Raw genomic sequence first — 21,104 nt, 5'->3', positions numbered from 1 at the left:
GTTTGCTGCATTACTTGCTTTATGCCTTGCAACGTTCGCCACAAATAACAGGCCAGCACAAAGAAGCCAAAACTTCGACTCGTTTCCCAGCCCCTGGAAAAAAGGACTAGGAGTCCTAACTAGGTCATTTACTTTCCCCTGTTTTTCATCTTTCTCACCTTTAAAGGCTCAACCTATTATACGTAGGCTATGTACAAACTTTATTTCGATGAACCAGATAAAACATAATGCGCCTATGGTGCTCCATATACCGTTCGAAGGCGTTACATACGCAGATGTCGTACCGCCAACACTTGTATGTCGGCGCAAAGAGGATAGCCAAGCAGCCGACACTACAAAAAGAGCGGTCAGCGGTAGCGTTCTACCGTGGGAAACATATGAAATAGGTGTGAGGCAGTACGCGGAGGTGACGATGAAAATTGTGGTGACGATTGCATACTCATCTACCTGCTTTATCGCTCATCTTATTTCTCCGCCAGGGAACAAGCAATTTTCCACGACCGTTTCTATAAAACGGTGGCCTCTGTTTGCCCCGGTATTCCTTTCTCTCTCCTTTGATAGCAAACGTCATCGAACCACTTGACAGGACAATTGCATCATACTAGTCCGTTTTTGTTGCTCGTAACTAAGTATGCTGGCATCATTTTGCTATGGTCTTTGTATAGTAGTGGCATCGGGCTGATCAAAGCGGCCCACTAATCGATTGGCTCACCATTCATTAAATTGCAGTCAGATCGGCCATTAATCTCTATTTACCACCTGTAATAACCATCACCTGTAAGCCTCTGCCTTCTCCTACGCGCACGAGATGCCGGCATGCCTTTATCTAATGATGCCCACAATACAGAAGATAAAAGTGAGAGTTATAAAAGGATGCGCATAAGCTGGGTCACCACCTGGTCGCATGCCGTGGAATAGTCTAGTTCGCCCCAAATACTAGAAAAAGTAACGACAGAGTGATATGCTGTAGCTTTCGAACTCCAAATGTGAAACGTCTTTTACAGGCGAAAAAGCTGAAGGGTAAGCCGTAAGCGCTATTCCCGCCAAGCTCTTTTATTCCTAGTCCGCGGAGAGGTATGTTCTGCTTTGTCGACGGATGCTGTCATCAAAGAGCACATATGCTCCGTCTCTATAAACGTAATCTAGCTGCGCTGGTTCGCTTTCTTCTACGGCTTTTTCTCCGGTTGGCCTCATTTCATTGACGGACTGGCGTTTCCTTCTAGGAGTAATACTAGCTAAAGCAGCAACTGTAGGAGCAGCCTGATGACGCTACTAACCCCGAACGAAGTGGCCTGCAGTGGAGATACAGATGGCTTCCACTACTCCAACTCCAGTGTACAACCGGGCCCCTGGCATCTTTCGCTCTACCATGAAGCTCACCTAAAACGCAGCTAACTCTGCTGAAGAAAAAAAGCGCACACTGAGGAAAGAAAAACCTAACTATGGCAGACGGATATCTCAGTTGTTCTAAGCGTTAGCTGCGAGCGTAGTACATAGTACGTAGAACATTGGACTTGAGTAAGAAGTGTTAGACGTGGGAAAATCGAAGAGGCCGTGCAAAGGAGAAATCCTGCAAATCGAGCTTGTGAAAAGGTCAAGGTACGAAACTTTGCTGTTGCAGGGAAGACGGCAATGACCCTGTTCAGTGAGCTATGTCCTACCATTACAAGTATGCGCGAACAGACCCAATAAACGAGAGACTCCACAATAAACGATAGTTATGTAAGAACACACAATATTACCAACATGTACACAGATAATATAGTGCGAGAGTACATGCGCAGTTTGATATGTTCTGGCTATATAACACCAATAATTTGTCGGTTAGTGCCCTTTTGGATGTGATATGAATAAAAAGTTAACGTCACGACATTAGATGAGTCAAGTCTTTGACAAACTTATACAAAAACATATGATCCCTCTGTTACAAATACGTATTGTGCATGCTTAGTCTGTAAAAAACTTTATTCGATCTTAGATACAACAGGAGCTAGGTGACATGAGAGTCATGCTCTGATAACAGCAAACGCAGTCGTAATAATCCGCAAAGAATAACATCACGCCATTACAAAAGAAAACGTCAATAACGACCTCGAACAACGAATTACAGCATTATGGTATTACACGTCGCAGAAACAAGAGTCTGTTACATCTGCCTAATATAGAATAGGTTTCAGTTATAAAAATAGAAGTCTTTCATGATGTAACTTAGCGTACACCAGCCATGTGCCCTTCCAGTTTGGTTATTTCATTTGCACGTCCACCATTGTCTCTTACCTGCTTTGCCTGGTTTTGTATCGTATGTGCAACGCTTACTTCATTTTGCTGAGATCTGGCAAGAGTTTGACTACATCTCATTCTTCCCGGGTCGTCTTCGCTCTCCCGCTCACCTCTCCTTGCGTCCTTCAAGAGTTTGCCCCTTCGCCCTGCCATTCCCAACTATTACTTTTGCGCGTACTTTTTCTGTTTGCTGCTAATAACAGTCTCTGACACCTGCCATTGACATAGTTAACGTCGTTACCGACGGCCTCGGCTGATCGTCTGCACTGCAACAGCAATGACAATGATGGGATGATCTTGCTACCACCGTTACTATCTAACGTTGGTGCTTTGCCTGATGGCTTGGCTCACTCTTACCGCCGAAAAATCTGTCGCCGTTAGAGCTAAGTAGGCTCCAGCTCGTTCCATCGACTACGAGTCTAAAGGACTGGAGCGCGGATATGGAAGAGAAAAGAAGGGTAATGAAGAGAAGGTGAATCGACCAGAAAAATATTCATCACTTGAGTCGGGTAAGATATTTATGTAGTTCATTTATTATTTCTCTTCTAACATCCGTTCCGTATTCGCCCTGTTCTCTTGACCCAATTATAGCCTCCATCTTTCGTCTGTCCTTTTTGCCATGGATCTCGGTTAGATGGATGGCCATTTTCCCATTTCGATGATGACAATGACGTTTTTATTGATGACAAAGTATTCAGACGTCCCAGGTCCCCAGCGCGCTGGGGCGCGTCTCTATACGATTGGAAGGCTCACAGTAAACAAGGGCTGGCGTTGCTGGCTCTCGACAGCGTTCACAGATCGCAACTGCTACCGTCCTTCCGATCGGCTCCACTTGACTACTATTGTGATGCATAAATGCTGCTTGAGCTCAATAACCCAGTGTTTGCGCTTGAAAAAGGTGAAATTGTACCGATGTAGTCCCATCTCGAACGGAGGACAATGCTATAGAAATATAAATGTGGCGTGTAGTAACGAAGTTATGCTACAGTACAAATGTATCAGTTCTGGGCTCGCAAGATTATTGTTGATGCATAGTGTTTGTTGCAACAGTCGTCGGACCGGTGATAGCTCATTTCAGCATCAATAGGAAGAGCAGAGGAAATTTCGAGATTATCAAAAGAGACAACGCATTGGTGCTTCTACGGAGCCCATTTTTAGAGAACGTGCATGATGTAATATCGCAGTCGATTATAGGCTAGCAAGCATAAGTAGTGATACTGCAAAAACGCTTTTGGAAATGTATCGTAATTGTGGCTTGTCTAGTTTTCTGTCTAATCGATAGAAACACATGGTTCGTGGCACTTTTCGTACTATTTCGTAGAAATACTACACTTAGAAGTATCGCTGTGGCCTGAAAGATTGCTTTCACGAATTCTGCGGTTCAATTTTTGTATGAAACATCTTTGAAATGATACGTTCCACATAGTGGATGCACGGACTTGGGTTGTCTTCAGTTCTAGAATGGAGCTTCTATTTTTGGTAATGTAAACCCAATGCATGAGAAAGGACCAACGGGCAGCGTGACTGTTGTCCATCTATTTGTATTTCTAACTGGAGCTGACCTACCTCATCGTCGTCTCCCTTGTACCGTTTGTCTCTATAGTTACTAGTTTTACGATGTTCTCGTATTAGATCGAATTTCTTCATACGAATGATCAATTGCGTCTAGAGTAGTCATACCTCTATTAAACCTCCTCAAAGTACAACTCGTAATGGTATTAAACATTACCTTATGAAGGATCCTTCAGACTTTGAAGATCCGCTCCATCTAGGGCTCTATAAAATAGAACTGTGTGAATACGGATCAGGAAGCCTTAGAAGGTCTTCCTTGAAAACATTTCATATGAAGAAATATCCGATAGGAGTCTAAATGAGCGGGTATTGCTTTCATTGAGTGGCAGATATGAAAAAAAACCTGTAAACAATTTCTCTGCAAGGGAGTTCGGGCCATATACGTATTGCAGACAGGTATATTTGTATACAGTAACTAATATTAACTGTCATTAGTCGTTGCCTGACAATTACAAATGTCGACACAAAAACCCAACAAAGGCGCTTTATTTTCATTTTCACCGCAACGGCATCATGATCATATCATTGTCAGCAGATTTATTATACAATTTATATAACTTAAATAACGCAGTCCATGCAAACGGACAACTAGTTTTTTACCGAGCGGGTTAACTTCAGCAACCGTATTATAAACACTGTTTTTAAAAATAATCCACAATCAGTCCCTCCACTCCTATGTTTTTCTTCATTGGTACGCTTTACATAGACCGCAGCAATCTTTGTATCATGAGCAATGCTTGTTTGCGTAATCAGCTCGTTTGTGTACGATGACATGAACTGCTACAGAGAACGATTTCTTAGTTAACATAACTTTTAATGCTTGTTTTATGTTAAAAAAAATGTGATTGGACAGCCTTCGTCTTTTACAACTAGATTGATAAAAATAATCGTTCCTATGTAAATTCACTGGCCTTCATCGTTCACACTAGTAAAAAAAAAAAAATCTTCTACGAATGCACCCTTTGGAGGCTTTGTTGGAGGAAAAAAATGCAGATAGCTATTGTGGGCGGATTTTTTCTTTGCGTATAGATACGTTGGTATATCGCATGTTGATGCTGGTCTCGCTACAACCGGCTGCTACGAATAGCATGTGCGGCATATACAGAATATGGGATGGGTTTGTTGTTGTTGTGGGACGATATCGGGGGGGGCGGAAGTAGACTGGACGCTTGCAGACGAACACTCTTTGAGGACGCGTCTTCAACGAGTAATCAATATCGAGACGATATGCGTAGAACAAAAACGATCATGACGGTGATTAGAATAATGCTATTCGCTTATAAAAAGTGTCACAATAACAATGTCTACGACATCGGCAGGAACTTCCCGGCGGGTGACTGCAGGTCAGTGATCACATGTTACGCACTGGCTTGCGTGAATCTGTCTACCTATTTCAAAAGCAAACACCAAGGCAGCAGCTGTACTGAAAAATGCACGGAACTTCAGAGTATAGCTGGCTATAAGAGCAAGAGGTCTCTGCATACGAGATTGTTTTGTCGTAGCGCTTCGAAGGGATATTTAATATGGACTTGTCGTTGTATTTGACGGAACAGTATAGGCTATTGGACGGAATGTCATATATAAGACGAATTTAGGTCAAGGTGATGATACAGGCGTTTGCTGAAATTGTTCTAAGTTATATATCTGTACCGTTTGACGGAAGCAAGAAGTTAGCTGTCTAACTTTCATCTTGCTCTACTATACAGCGCTTATTATTTAAGTGTTAACGAATGATTGTTTTCCTTACCGCGTCACATTACCCCCGACCTCATACACACTATACAATGCAAACTACTTAAATAAAAGGAAGTAGCGCAGACGACTCAGCAAATTTTGCTGTTCGTCAAATGAGGCGTTCAGCTTACGGGGTATGTACGCCGCAGGGTATGAGTCCAAAAATAAATTGATGATTTTTTTAGATTTCGCTGAAATCAAGCGAGTATCAAACAAGTGAAATCTGTTTTAGTTACTTTACTAAGTGTGATTTTTAGTTCGGTACATTTATTTCTATTAATACTATGCTCTCTCGTGGAGCAAAGGGTTACAATATACGTCTTGTTTAGTACGTCCCGTTGGTAGATATAGGTCTTTCAACTGTGATGATAACCTTCAAAAACTCTACATATCCATGTAAAAGTAATTATATTACGCAGTTTTGCCAACAACGAAGGCATGCGAGCCTGGATCGAGCTGGGCCGAAGGGTTCTACTAGAAAAAATCTACGATCAATGAAACATAACAGTGCAAACCACTTGCCGTAAACCTATATGTGGTAATTTTTTATTTAGCCTTGAATAATGCTTACTACCGAATTCAAGCAAACTATCGATCTTATAGAATATCACAATTTCTAAATCAAGTGAACCCTGTTTTTATTAGCGGACTAGCTAGCTAAGCAAGCTGGGCTAGTTATCAAATGGATCGAACAAGATTGATTTTCGTTACCACAGTACGCCTTGATATGTGCGCGTATAAGTAATTATCTAAAGTGTTTATTTAAACTAAACATTCATCCATAGTTACCCGAATTCGTAAGTGTCGTTAGGTGCTTTCTTAGAGAATTGTCCTTTTCAAATAAATGTTAGCCTAATTAATAATTTGAATTCTTAGAAACAATAACAAAAAAACGAATAGATCACAACATGTTACAATAGCGTAACACTCCACGATCGCTATTGGAAGCATTTATTTAGTGATGCACAAACTCAATAACGGCTTACCGCGTCCTATCGGGTCCATGGCTATGATCGGTTCGAAAGTCTACTGGAACCTGTGTCTCTTTGCTGTGTGTGTGTGTGTGTGCTTGCGATTCTAGCTACAATATAGCATGATAGGTTTAAGAACAGTATTGTAGATCAAGAGGGAGAAGATTATTACGTTCAGGAAACCTACCACAGATCAATCACGTACTGAGTAATAAGGACAAAGCTAACTGGAAATGGACAAACTGTAATACCGTTAATGATTTAGCACAATCGAGATTAGGTTACAGAAGCGCTAGTGGGATCTGTGGAACAACTGGAAAACGGAGTAGACGCTAGTGGCGTCAGACGATGGCTTATTATCCTGCGCCCCGGACTAAACTGGCGCGCCATAACGACTAGGGCTGAGAGCAAAATATGAACATTGGACACAGGACGATGAATCTGTGCAATATATACACGCATATCGGCCGAACCTCAAGCGAAACCAATGCAACTTCGGTTGTCGCGATCGCCGTTTCGCTGCAGGCAGCGACTGCAACGGACAGGGAGCACCGATTCCGCCGGTTATTTCCCTTAGCCTTCGTCTTACTTCAGCTATACCCTTGTTCGGGTGTTTTCCTTTCGGACCGATGAATGGTCAGAGCAGCTAGCCGTTCCTGCTGCCGGAAGTCAATATGATTTTGTCCTTTTCGAAAACGGAAAGTTCCTATTTCATTTGACCCATTGGCCAACAGATACTACTGTAACAGCAACTTCCGCCGCTTGTCGTCTTCATCGTCCTACAACACTATACCGCTGCGAGCCCTTAGTACTATAACGCCCTCGTACTTTACCAGAAGCCTATGTATGTATGTGTACGCTGTATATCGCGTGTCACAAAATGAGAGATATAGAATGGATATAGAGTGGTGCAAATATAAGCCGTAACAGCGTTGGGTAACGGTAGCAGTAGTTCATCCAATGTCACTTCGTTCATCGTTCATAGACCTGGGTGGATGTGTTAGAAATGAACAGAGCCTTTTCGATCACGTTTCGTCCCCTAAACGGGTTTGTCGCCGTCGTTGCCGTCATTGGCATCAAGGTTTTTAGCACCATTCCCCTTCCAGGCGGTAGAAAAGCGAGTGCCTGTAGAGGCAACGACTGACGTAGCACCGACTGAACCATAGAACTGTTGCTAGACAGTTAGTCCGGTTAGACACAGCTCGCTCGGATGGAGTTGCCTTGCCCCCTCCTTCGCCTCCACCTTCGTTCCGTTGCAGGCAAGACAGGAGGGGCTCCACGACTCTAGCGATGGTCGACTGGACTGACACTAATCCGTTTTAGAGCGAGAACCGGTGGAATTAGAGAGGTCAACCGAGAAAAAGGCAGCGTTCCTGTCTCGTCTGTGAACCGACCAATGAGCTAGTAGTGGCAACGCGGCCATGCCGAACTGCGAAAACACGAAGAAGAAGGTCTTTTTCACCTCTCCACAGAAACAGTACAGCCACTTTTGTAGACTTTCTAGTCGCAATTTTACCCTTAATTCCCTAGTCTAATTCTGCCTTAAAAATCCATCTTGTTATAGAGAGAGAGAGCGCAAGCCGCCGCTAAACTTCTGAGCCACATACTTAGCCGGCCATTAATCTATATATAGGACACATACTCAGAGAAATGGACCGATTTAGACAAACCTGCTAGACGGGCTGTAGTAGTAACAGGGAGACACACACGGACTTAGCTAGTGTCAAAGGAGCTCCAACGTTTAGCCGACCCGGTGCTAACGGAAGCTACCATCGGATAAAAAGAACATTTTTTTCGTTTGATTTATAGCTGTACTGTTTCAGGTCAACGATTCTCAACTTTATGTATATTCTTAAATAGGCAGAGCTAGTAAACAAGGTTTCCAAATACCTGAAAATGCTCGTCTTTACTTGAAACCAGGTTATTCTATATAGCTTGTAGTGGTTCCCGCGCAAGTTTCACTCGTACTCCGAGGGTGATAATACCTGCGCAAGTAAAATGCTCGAAGTAGATTTAATGGTTGGGTAATCATTGTCGCCTTGCTCCCGTCCGTTCTTCATTAAGGCGACCGAAGGCGAATGACTTCGCATATATTTACCGCTAAGTGTGATAACAGTGTTGTATATGTTAAATTAAGCTTCTTTCTTAAGATTTCGAAACGGTAGCCTTTGTTCAATCTGTTGATATTTCATAGTACCACTATTGGCAGCTGCGTTTATCTGTCTACTTGCACCTAGCCTAAGGGTTTTCTGCCTAGCCATTGTCACATGACAGCAGGGGCACAGGTTCGAGAAAGAACTTCGGGGTGAGTCGTCTTTTTCCCGCCTTTGGGATCGAGAGGTAAATAAATTCAGTACCGGGAAAACTGCACGAGTGGAGATCGAGAGACACTATCACTCGTCACAATCGTCTCGGATAACTCCTTTGGATGGAAGAGGCAGATAAAAATTATTCCTCGTTAGGGGAATAGAGCGGAAAAAATGGCTCGTGATTACGCTGGCACGGCAACACGGCTGACAATGGCATGAATAAGAATCTATTGGAGAGCTGAGTACCATTATTTCAAAGCAGTTGGAAGTTCCTCGTCTTCCAACCATCGACTGGCACAAAATCACGAACTAGCGTGTAATGGCGTCTTGTGATAAAACGACGAATCGAATACTAAACATAAATCAGATCTGATAAAATCTTGAAATTAATTCCACAACTATATTTCCCAGGTCACTGTAGAGCAGCCGATCACTTGCCTTCTAATCGTGATAATGCGTAACGTAAGTTTTATAGAGAAGGCTAATATCGTAGTCGCGTCGGCGCTTTTTTCTATCGTAATTAAACTTGCATACGTCAAAAACAAATTTTCTCAAAAAAACATTTTTTTTCTCAGTTTACCGTATGGTGCTTTTCTCTAATCCAATGTATCTTTGTACGCTTTGAGTGATGCAGTGAATAACATTGATTTCAGCACATTCATTATACATTATACTAAAAACTAATTTAGATAATAATGTTTGTGCACATTGACTGTATGTATAGCTGGTTCTTCAATGTTTTTCGGCTATAAATATGTGTTGTTTCCGCGTTCAAATTCAAAAAGCATTAAAATCTACGGTACCGTTGTTTAAAATATTTGTCAAACAAGCGAAACCCAGCTCTTCATAACGATATCATCATATTTAATATTAAATCTTCTATTGACTGAATTTGGCTCGCGAAGCACTCACACTAAATGCAAGGGGTCTCGATGTAGCCATACGATAAACGAATGAATAGTCGATTTCCGTTAAGGCCAGTATCATTTGACGTCAATCAGCTAATCCTAGTGTTATAATAACAATTTTTATTATTACGCGTACATACACAGAAATACGCCTCATCCAACTGGTCTTGGATTTGCTGACAGGCGCCCGCTGATTGAGCCTGAGCAAATATTTACTTTATGGATAGAAAATCAAGTAGGCTTAACCTAATTACTGGCAGTAAACGCAGAAAGCTAAGGGACGATCTATAGAATTTCCCAACTGCCTTCCCAACTGCTGACGGTTATTTTATGTTCCTCAAGTTCTTAAACGCTACGCTGCTCCCCTTTACACGTTACCCGTAAACCAACTGTGTAAATTTGGTGTTGAGGTGTGGATCAGCCGAGCTCTAAGAGCTTTTTCTTTAGAAAATCGATTCCTGCATTCCTTCTTTTCTGCGCCACACTGTTTACAAAGATACGTACAAACCATGGTAGTACACAACTGCCTCTAGAGAATACGGTTTTGAAGGTTTGTCAAAGGAGAAAATTCGTTTCCTTTGAAACAATGCCTTACACTATACGTTTCATTTTCATCACAAGCTTAACTAATCTTTAGAAACCCATATCTTAGTGGTATATACGGTGTCCGTCATCTAGCCCGTCGGCTTTCATCGGAATTTTGGAAATCGGCCCAATTTGCTGGATGTACAATGTTGCTATCAGGCAAAGTGTAAATGAGAGATGCTTTTTCCGGATATTTGAAAGACAATGGAAATCCATATAATTTTTTGTGTTTCCTTTACATTATACCCTGGAAGCTTGCAGTTCTATCTAGTCTCGAAAAATGAATGAAACAGTCGAAAATTTACAGCAACCTTTACTACTAGGATGCATTCATGTCCATGGGATTTTTTAATATTAGAAGTAAGTTCAGCAAAAAAAAAATTGGTTTCATAGAATTTCGTGTTAAGTGCGCAGTCTTTAATTTGACAAAAATCATGACAGATAACAGGGAGTCACGCGCTAACTAACGATGACCCAGTTCCACCATAACAGTAAAATTCTACTTGATTTTCCGAATCTTCATATCCGAATGTTACCCACCAGTTGTCCCATTGCTTGTAGTTGATCAACGGAAATGGGTAACGCGTAGCTGATTATTCAGACAGAGCTATAAACACTAGATGTGCTGCCTAGTTTTTGAGATTATTTAGAATCACCTCATATATAATTCTTCCTGCTGACATGAAATTTATATCCGATCGGAGTAGAAAAGGCACACTACAGAATACGTCGGGTAGCCACAACTGTTGTTGAACGTTTGTTGCGCCCTTTGTCGACTTCGTGTACGCAGAGCCTTCACTTAGCTTGTATTGTTCGCCGTTGCTCGTACTAGTTACAGGAACTTTTTACTTAAACCCATTGACCTGACATGCAAGTTCTGGCTTGATTTACTACACGGCCAGACATTCATGAAGATTCTTTTTAAAAAAAAAAGACATATAGCCGAAAGTCAAACTTTCCATCAAAAATAAGGAAGAAAGCAAAGTCTTATTACGAAATTCGTTTTCCGTATTATTTTTGTCTAGGCATTCTTAGGTAGCCTGTAGATGTATTCCACAAAAAAATTATGATACATACCTGCAAGTAAGAGGGTGCTACAGTTTTCATCAGCAGCAGTTCAGTTAGAGCCATTGAGATTTAACACCGCTTGTGTTTCCCAACCTGTGAATCCTGAAGTTACAGCAGCTAAAAAGTTATTTCAAGGTCACCATTGCCATATCACCACTATTCCATCTATAATACTATTCAGGCTATGGGCAGCGGCAAAGTAAACGTTCTGAGGTGTGATCACCGCAGAGTTCGAACGGCTGAACGTACACCTCAGACCGCCGCTTCATAGCATGTGCGTGTATAATAGAAAAGGTTTGGAGCAAATAATAAAGAGCCGCACTGCAATTCCAGTAGGAGAGCTTAAGAGAAGGGGTGGTTTAGGAGAGGTAGGATAACTTAAAAGCGCTGCAACGGCAGGACACTTCAGTGTTTTGAAATCTCTGTGAAAATAAGAACGGAGGCATGCGTGCTTGAGGAGAACGCCAACTGTTAGAGTCCGAATCGAGTCGAGTAATTTGCCCAACGGCAACGCGCGGTTACCGAAAGAAGGAAAGTTATTGCTGCAAGAATGCCGCTACCTGCAGTAAGCACGGTCCATAACTTCAATGAATTTCGACAAATTTGGAAAGATATTTGGTTGCGCAAGAGAGTTTATTGCGGCAAGACGTGTCTCCTCGTCGTGGTCCTGCAAACCAGCCAACACGCCCTTACTTAGGCCTGAGGGTGTTGGCACTGGAATGAAATTAAAGGTTGCTCAAAATTACTCCTTCAATTCGTGGAGCAAAACATAGTCGTAAACGAAACACGCTGTCAGACATTATACGGAGATGCATCAAACGTTCACTCGGCATAGTGTTTGTAAGTGGATGGTAAGACCAGGAAATATAAGTACTGTTTTATCCTAAAATTAAGCATTACTTCATATATATATATATATATATATATATATAGAGATCATCTGCGACACGTTTCTATTCAAACTCACCGTTTATAGGATAGAAAAGTAACTAGTAGGACCAGGCTACAATTCTTTACCGATAAAACTTTTTCCAAAGATAGCCCCATGTAGTCGTATTAGCTTCACAATTAACAGTTAGACCGCTAATTTTAGCCTTTGTTTTTAGATGTATTTTTGAGCGTCGCATCTGCAGCCGACAGTGTCACATTGCGTTACACTATAATTTGACGTTATGCGATATCTAAAATACGTTTTTTTAGTTTATAAGTTTATATGGGTGATTTGCTTAAGTCAATGAAGGTGGCCCTAGGGACTTTATTTTTCTGCAACATGGCGAATTCGAAAGTATGTACAGACTGAACAGCGTGGATAATTATCCTCCAAACAATTTAGTTGTGATAATGAGTGAAGTTGTGTCCTGTCTCATTGAATACACCATCATACAGCCTTCCGTGCCACAAATTATAAACCCTAGCATACACATTTGTTAATTCTCGTTCTCATAATAACTGCCATTTCTTTTTACATATAAGCTGTAGCAGTATGCTTGTCAGCGTAGCCGTCCCTGGCGTAAGCTCCTGAAAAAAGGTGCGGGTGCGGAATATCAGCAATCATCTGCGGAAATGGTTTGTTCACAACCTGATACTGTATTTCTCTCGTGACTGCAACAAAAAAGAATATTTGCGCGAACGCCTCAGGTTATTCCCCCGAAGACCTTTTTTAGGAAGTCTGTCTCCGAGATAGGAAATCAGCCATTAACCAATCCTTATGCCAGCCCTATTGGAGCTTGTAAGCCGCTGCAGTAGAACCTATACATAACCAGCGTTCACGATGCTTAATGCACGAGCAAGTATGCCACAAGTGTTCCCTAAATAAAATCTTCATCAAAACAATTGTTACATCTTCCTGCTATACCACAGCGTTACATATGAATGCATATCAATATAAAAACTCAGATATGCACCCTCGACCTTCCGCATGATTCTGTGTCGTTTGGTGTTGATCAGGGTATGATAATCAATCCTACAGTTCCATCGATCGGAGCGCGCTAAAACCCTCGCATTGTCTACGATGCGCATTGTCGCCGCTGACAAGCCGGTGCATGGAATAGTTAGCGTGTGAAATCCCATGCATTTCCAATGAGCGGTATTTTTCTTCATTGTCTTCTCATAAGAGTCCGTTGACACCACGCTAGATAGAACCTGGTAGCCTGTAGCGCTGTTTTTTATGCAAATATCTACACTGTGTTTTAGGACAAAAAAAACTGCATCAAGCTAAAATAGAGTTAGGGGGCGGCGGCATCAAATACCATCATCGTACATGCTATCTGATTTACGCCATACACGAGCCTTGAAATAAATGAGAGGCGTTAGGAAAGGTCCAGCAAACGACGCTATTCACACCTGCCACTGGCTACTTCGTTCAACATCGAGTTCTCTGTCCACCGAGTATTTTCTACTGGCAAAGTTTAATGACACCGTTACGTACGCCTCTTGCTCCAGGGCAATGACATCAGAAACCGCACGGCAATGGCGACAACTGGTCGTTTCGTAAGGAAGTCACGATGAGGGAAAATTGCTGTTGGGAATTGTCTAATGGCGGCTCCGAGGACGGCGATACAAACCGTTCTGTGCCTCCTGCTTAGATACTAGAGAAAACGAGTGATGACGGTCATGCTGCTCACATTATCAACATGTGCAAAGGTTGACGATCAAAAGTGGCAACTTTAAACCTAGCTTGTTAGGTAGACTCTTTAGGCCCTCACTGGCGGGTATCCTGCAGGGCGACCAGGCTTAAGGGTGTTGCCGGTGGCGTTATTACAACAGGCTGATTTTCCACGTCTATGGACTGAGTATGGTACAACCTAAATATAATCCCCATTCGGAGAAGCTCCAAAAATACAGCTGTTAACTAAACCTATTTGCATTGTTTCGTATGTGATGTGAATGTTTATGCAGTGCTGCATAATGTCTGCTTTCACAAAGCGTTTTTACGGCATTCACTATTTGGCACCATTCAAATTTGTACAATCAAGCGATATAATCTTGTCCAATGAGGCTGGAAATGTATCTTCTCTAAGCGTGTTTTAGAGTAAGCCCGCTGCTGTTATATGAGAGTATTCCAGCTACTCGCTCAATACGCTCTAATGCCAGAACCTGCTTTACGTTCTATAGAATACATATAGTAAATCGTCAAGTGAAGAGTACATACCCCCCTGTAAATGTGCGCACCCACCATTATTCCTATTTAGGTAGGGACGTAAAAAAAAAACGCCGCGATCTAAGTAGCAGCGAGTGTCAATGCATCGAGTACTTTGAACTAGGTCGGGAATTGGAAATATGTCAAGTCGAAGAAAAATTATACAAAAAAGTATATTATAACACTGAACGTCAGGTTCAGATAGATAAGTTTAGAATTTCATTTTGCGTCAATGCAGCTACACGCTACCCATTTTTGCGTTTCCAAAGCTTCAAAAACGTGTATTTAAAGTATATGTGAAACGACCGGTGCTATACTACGATGGAAGGCGTATTGCTGGCGCTTTGTATAACATAGATAGGATCCTTTCAGGTGCCATTTGAGGGCTTTTTGTAGGAATTGCTTTTGCATGCTTCTGTTATTATAATAGGCAGTGCACGCACATTGCCAGAATAACGATATATTATGAATATTTTATACTGATTTGAACTGATCCAGAAACGAACGACAACTGGTATGAGGGAAGCATGTAACGTTTCCCAAAACAACCAATTACCCTATTTAGACGTATCGAGCACAGTTGATCGTGTCAAAAACCAAGCCTCTAATTAATACCAAATGAACCCTACAATATGGTATCATCGAAACTGCTATGCTGGTTAGGGCAAAAAAGGTATCACCCTGGTTTTCTTCTAGTCAATAAGATGATAAGCCTTGGGAAGATATATATTAGCAGCCATGCAGCTCATTTTCCGGACCTAAGAGGACTTTTGCATCAGCATACGCGCTGAAGAATATGGCTTTAATCCATAAAAGTCACACATACCAGTTTGAAGGAATATTCCATACGATATCACAATATAGCAAGCGAATTAGAGGCGACACGCCGCTCCTACTAAAATTGACGAAGTGCAGAAAATATAATTATGACTGCGCATATTACGATAGCGTTTTTCAGAATACGGTGCAATTTTGAATGGAGTGAATCTTGATTTATAATAGGCTGCTGTCCATGGCAAGTAACTATGATGGCACTTTTACCTTTAAATAATTAAGTAGTATATACTCAATGATCAAGCACCGACTAGATCTTAATTGTGCCTTGTAATAGGCCAGGAAAGGCGAAAGAACAGTTAATTATCCCTACTTTCATAACCATACGTTGGCTTAGCACATTTGATTTGGACTGAGTTGTAAGATTCGATCGTTTTCTCTTTAATATAAGTTATACATCATAATGTTGCCATGAGTAAAAACACCTAGTGTTTTCTTTTCGGCTGCGTAAAAACTGCATTATCTGTGTGCCGCAGCGCAAACGCTGCTAGTGAACGTGGTCCCTTGTGGGCCCTGAGTATCCATATGTTATACTTCAAGCATGTGTATGTCGAATGGGAAATCCTTTAGGAAAAGTTTGCTAAACTAATGCTAATGTTACGTTTTGCAATTAAAGTTTGTCAAAGTCGAAGACCGCCCAGATTGCCTCTAAACGCCGTTGATTCATTCTCAGCAAGGATAACGCTCTTACTGCTATAGAATGCATCGTCACAGCTAACAAGACGCAATGTCAAGAGTAACAGGCTTAACTTAAACCTGAATTTTTAGTCTCTCAAGCCGCGACGATAAGCTGGAAACGCGGACAGGTACTGCGGAAATTTCAGCGATGACTCTCTGTTTCACAATGAGTGCACAGAACACAAGTTTTCCCAAAGCGCTTGCATTAAGCAGCTTCTACTTCTAAATCACGTTATGAATACTGAAAAGTACAAGACATAAGGAAGGTGTGTTGCGGATCTAATGAAGTCAAAACCCATTCTACTTCGGACATGAAATATCTTGCAGCGGAAGCTGGCACCAACTACGATATTAGCGGATGAATGGTTAGAAGCCAAGTGATGTGGATTGCTTCTTTACGCTTTCTCATTCATCAGTTGTTCGTTGTGCTACTCTCGAACGACTCAACAAACAGGCTCATCATGTTGGTCGTTTCTTGTTCTTTCGGTTTCGTATGCCCTGAATCTGCTTAGACTCTTGCTAAGTCATGCTCTAGTGCTGCTGGAGAGCAAAAACTTAGTTCTAGCTATCAAACACCTAAAGGTCCCCTGACCGGTATCAACAGCTCATTCACAGATTCGGGCGACGTATGAAATTTTGGGCATCATATTTACTCCATCTGTCCTAACCTTAGATGTCAACACGTTTAACCATCCGTTGTTGGCCGTCGTCAGTGTCAGACTCGTTAGAAGACACATTGCCTCATCCTGCCAAACCTTCAAGCTGCCTTTTCTATCATCGAAATAAACTCTTCTGCTAGTACATATCTTCCGTTGTACTTCCCTAAGCCAGCGCTTCCCTCTAGCTATTGCTCTGCATTGCAGTGCGTAGCGTTCCTGTTTCTGAGCCTGTCTTCTGGGAGTCATTTTCTACACCGTTTCTCATTCTTCTGTGCCTTTTATTAATTTTCTGTGCGTTTCCTCTGGTCTCGTTAACGCAAGGGAGAGAACGGATTGGCCAACACGCCGATTAGCAGAAAAGAGAAAAGGACTTATAAAGGGGTACCTGAGTTAAGCAGCCCCCACTTTCATTGGACTGGAGTTAGCCAGCGTTGCAATACAACGGCTTCGTTGGCACACCAAGACATGTTTTTGCCAAGCATTTCCGCTGTTAACTGTCCCGTTTCACCCTTGTTTACGAAAAATGAGATTCTCGTGCCTTATGAGAGATGCCCATACAAAATGGAAACTGAACCAACACAGAGAGAAGAGCCTGCCTCTAGCATAAGCTATGCACTTTTCATGACTGTTTCCTTTCTACGTTTACCGTTGGTGCTGCATGCTATTCATACGCAAAATGCTCCGTGCCCGCCTCTCTTTTTTTGCCCGTTGTTTCCCGTTCGGCTTTTTCTTTTATAACGGTGCACGTAGCAGCTCGTTCCCTTCCTGTCATTCATATACGTATTCTGAAGAAACGCAAGTAAGGTGTGCACGATTTCGCTGACAGCCGCACCAAACTGACGGCAGTATGTGGAGGAGTCACTATACAGAAAGAACGAGAATTTGTACCGCATGAGCTGGAAATAGAGAGGAATTTACGAAGCTTTTATATTTCAGTAAAAGGTAATGTCGCGTCAAGCATTCTCCCATTAAAGATATATTTGGCCCTATCCATCCCGCAAAATGGAAGCCGAAAAGCACTATGTGTTCTCGACATGCAAATTCAGTAGGCACCGTTGCGGTTTTCAAAACAATTCACTATGATATAGAGCTGCTGTCCCAGCAGCACGGTTCTGTACCCTTTTGCTACGTAATAGATACGATCGCAAAGTTGTTGCTACTTGGTTTTATTTAATCATCAAAATTAACTATTTTATTCTTATCACGTAACGGGGGAGTATCTTCTAACCTCTGTTCCGAAATCGATCGAAACATCAGTTGGCTACATGTGAACGATTAAGCGAGAAATTTTGTGGCTAGCAGCTACTGCTGTACGCAGCTGTTGTAGTCTTTTTGATTAACAGGTTGTATGCACGGGTACAAACGAATAAAATTTACGGCCTAAAAGCGCCTAGGTATAACCTCTGTGTTTGGGGTAAGGTTCCATTGAACACCTCGTCAAGAGGGTCGCTACTAACATGGCCTACCTTACATGCCGATTCAAAATTAATTGTCGTGTGCAGATGGCATTTTATGCCATTTCAAGGTCATCGTATGTATATGCCTTAATTAATATATATATCCCAACTTGCCACTGAACAATCCTTAATGCAGAATAATTTCAAATATCCGAGAAACTGCGATGAGTAATAATTTTACTGTTGTTATTTTTTGCAGCGGAACTACTACATTCAAGGGATTTCTTTAAATATTTGTCTATTATCCTTAATAGAACACGAACAAATCGGAATTGGTAAAATGACTCGGCAATGCGCGATCACTTCGAACGATTGGATTCAATATCGTGAAGGTATATTTTATTTGCTTTTCTCCTAATAAGTAAACCGCGGTTTACTTGAGCACGACAGATACCTTATTGGTTGTCACCCTGCTATTGTAAAAAAGGAAACTCTATTTAAATTGTAACAAGTAACAATAATGAAATCGGTAAGCCACCTAGGACACACTCTTTTATGGCCGCAAGCTTTTATGATATCTCTGTTTCTTTTCTCGGAGCCCAGAGAAATCACTATTTACCGTGGCATTGCTTTGCTAAGCACTGTAGCCGTCTTATTCCTATAGTGCGGGTAACTCGTTGACCTTCTCGCGGACGTGTAATGTCTTTTATAAAATACCTGTAATTCCAGTGAGGAGGCTATATATTATAGCTAAAGTCACTATCTCTTTCTGCATTATTATAAAAGTCTATCTTTACGCTGCTAGCACTTTAGCCCATATCACATTCTGCGGTATTGAATGGTCCTGTTAAAAAGTTGAAACCAAGAATACTTTTTTCAACGTATTTTGTCTACTTTATTTGTATGTAGTAATTTTGAAGAAGTCTGATTTCTCCTGAGTAGATACAAATATTTTTTTCAACGAACGTAGCCATCACTTTACACACAAATCTTACTATAGTGTTTTTTGCTGCTATGCACGTTTGTAAAAAAGCGTACACTAAGCATTGTGTCTACAAGTACAGACATCCTAGGGCTAATTGTTCCCAATTATCTTTATCAACGGCGTGAAGACCTACCAAATGGCTTGAGCTTATCAGCAGGCGGTTGAATGATTGCGTGACGATGACTTCGATGGTTGACTTTGGCTACAACTGGCGCACTGCTCATCGTGCCAGTCAGCCATAGCCATAAAATAAAATAAGCAATCTTCGTCGTCATCATCGTTGTTATGGCGGCTATCTCAGCCGATGTCAAAAAGTTAAAGACACGCCTCGACCTGAGATATGCAGCACAGATTTAACACACTCACTCACACGAGGATCGCAAGACACAGACACACACTTCCGGAGCGATAGGTGCAGGAAAGCACGGAGCACAAAATCTTCCAGTAGCCGTTGAGCGTTGGCAGTCACATCAACATAATAACAATGTAACACAAGACTTTTCCTGCATTTGCATGTTGATTTGTACACGATTATCCACGAAGAGATGTTGTCGAAAACGATGCTGTTCAATCCAGCGCTTTCCTTGAAAAGCAGCCCTCGCGATGGTGATACCGCCTCGAAGAAGTACAGGGCAGCAAGATTTATAGGATTTTTGATACTCTCGAGGTAGTGGGGCAGAAAACGGACGCCGCGTCAAGGTCGAAGACGGTGGAGTTTGTCGCAGATGTGAAAGCGCCAAGGTCGAGACACGATCCAATTGGGTAGTATGTCTGTTGTCGCAAGAGTGCCGTTCTAGCCTATAATACCGTCGAAATGGCTGTCCTTTACAGCGATACCGTTCGGCGCTGATAATAAAAAAATGACAGCAGCTCGTACTGTACTCTGTAGAACTACTATTCGCGTCAACAAGGATGACGGATGCTACGGTGAAGGTGCTGACGAGGGTGCTAGTTATATTACCAATGAGAAACGTAATTGAAGTGTCATTAGTTGTGGTATTAATAATCCGGTGCGGGACGCGCACTTTGGCATGTGACAACGGCAAGACACACATGACAGTCACATCACAGGTGACGCAGAAGAACGCGCCAAAGATTCGGTGATCGCTCTAGATCAACAATGTCCTTTGTAGACATGTATTACAGTAGAGTATTCCAGAGGTGCCTTCGCGCACTGTAGCTCACGTTCTCCCGAGGTAATGACGGAGAACACATCAATCAATTCTCGCATTGCACGTCTCGGGTCACTGCTCAGTGACTTACCGACGATTGAACAAACGCAAGAAAATAAATTAACGGTAGAAGGCTTCGTATAATTAGAAATAATAACTCATGCAACAGCTACGCGTTTAGCTCTCACACGAAACCACTAGAGATTAGAGGTCATACCATAGCACATATCATGTTGATCTTTTGTCATATTGCGGCCGTGTGTATATTTGTTTTGTGTATGTGTATGTGCGTGCGTGTATGTTTGAAGGCCTGTCCGCGGCTAAAACTAGTGCCGCTAATATAACGTAGACGCAACGAACTCCGAATAGTACTGGCCTGACGGCGAATCTGGAAGCCCAAGAACAGGCATTTCTGCACTGCGAGTAGCCGCTAGGTGGCGGGAGCGAGCCGCTTCGACCCTCTCCGACTCGGCCCGAACATGCAGCCGTTGTCTAACCCTCCTCTATCCAGTAGACGGAGTCTACTCGTTAGTTTTTAAAGTTGCGGCGAGGGTGGCGGGGAGGTCAGTGCAACACTGAGAACCTAAACTACCCTGTGCGACAACACGGCTTCACGAAGGTTGTATCATAAGAGTTGTCCTGCTGCTGATGATTCCCTTGAAGTGAAAGCGTCTCACAACGTGCCGCAGCCGCCCTACACAGACATCAAAACGCCGCATACGGAGTCATATTGTACATATATAGAACATTCCTGTGACCAGCTGTTCACTATGTAGATGAGGCAATCTGCAAAGATGTCCAACTAGTTTGTTG

At 42.2% G+C, this 21,104-nt stretch overlaps 1 protein-coding gene across 2 annotated transcripts in view; it reads right to left on the bottom strand.

Annotated features, from left to right (window-relative positions):
* Nucleotides 1-20,667, bottom strand: part of LOC111252391 (uncharacterized) — a 44,324-nt gene extending 23,657 nt beyond the window's left edge. For both annotated transcript variants that reach the window (XM_022810199.2, XM_022810209.2), the window contains exon 1: nucleotides 19,253-20,667. In XM_022810199.2, coding sequence (XP_022665934.1) covers nucleotides 19,253-19,397 — 145 coding nt within the window. In that variant the 5' untranslated portion in view covers nucleotides 19,398-20,667. The remainder of the gene's footprint in view (nucleotides 1-19,252) is intronic.
* Nucleotides 20,668-21,104: the final 437 nt, after the last annotated feature.

Source organism: Varroa destructor, unplaced genomic scaffold (assembly GCF_002443255.2).
Source record: "Varroa destructor unplaced genomic scaffold, Vdes_3.0 BEIS01000001.1, whole genome shotgun sequence".
Classification (NCBI taxonomy): domain Eukaryota; kingdom Metazoa; phylum Arthropoda; class Arachnida; order Mesostigmata; family Varroidae; genus Varroa; species Varroa destructor.
The sequence above is the reverse complement of the archived record's forward strand: the minus strand, read 5'-3'. Positions and strand labels throughout refer to the sequence as shown.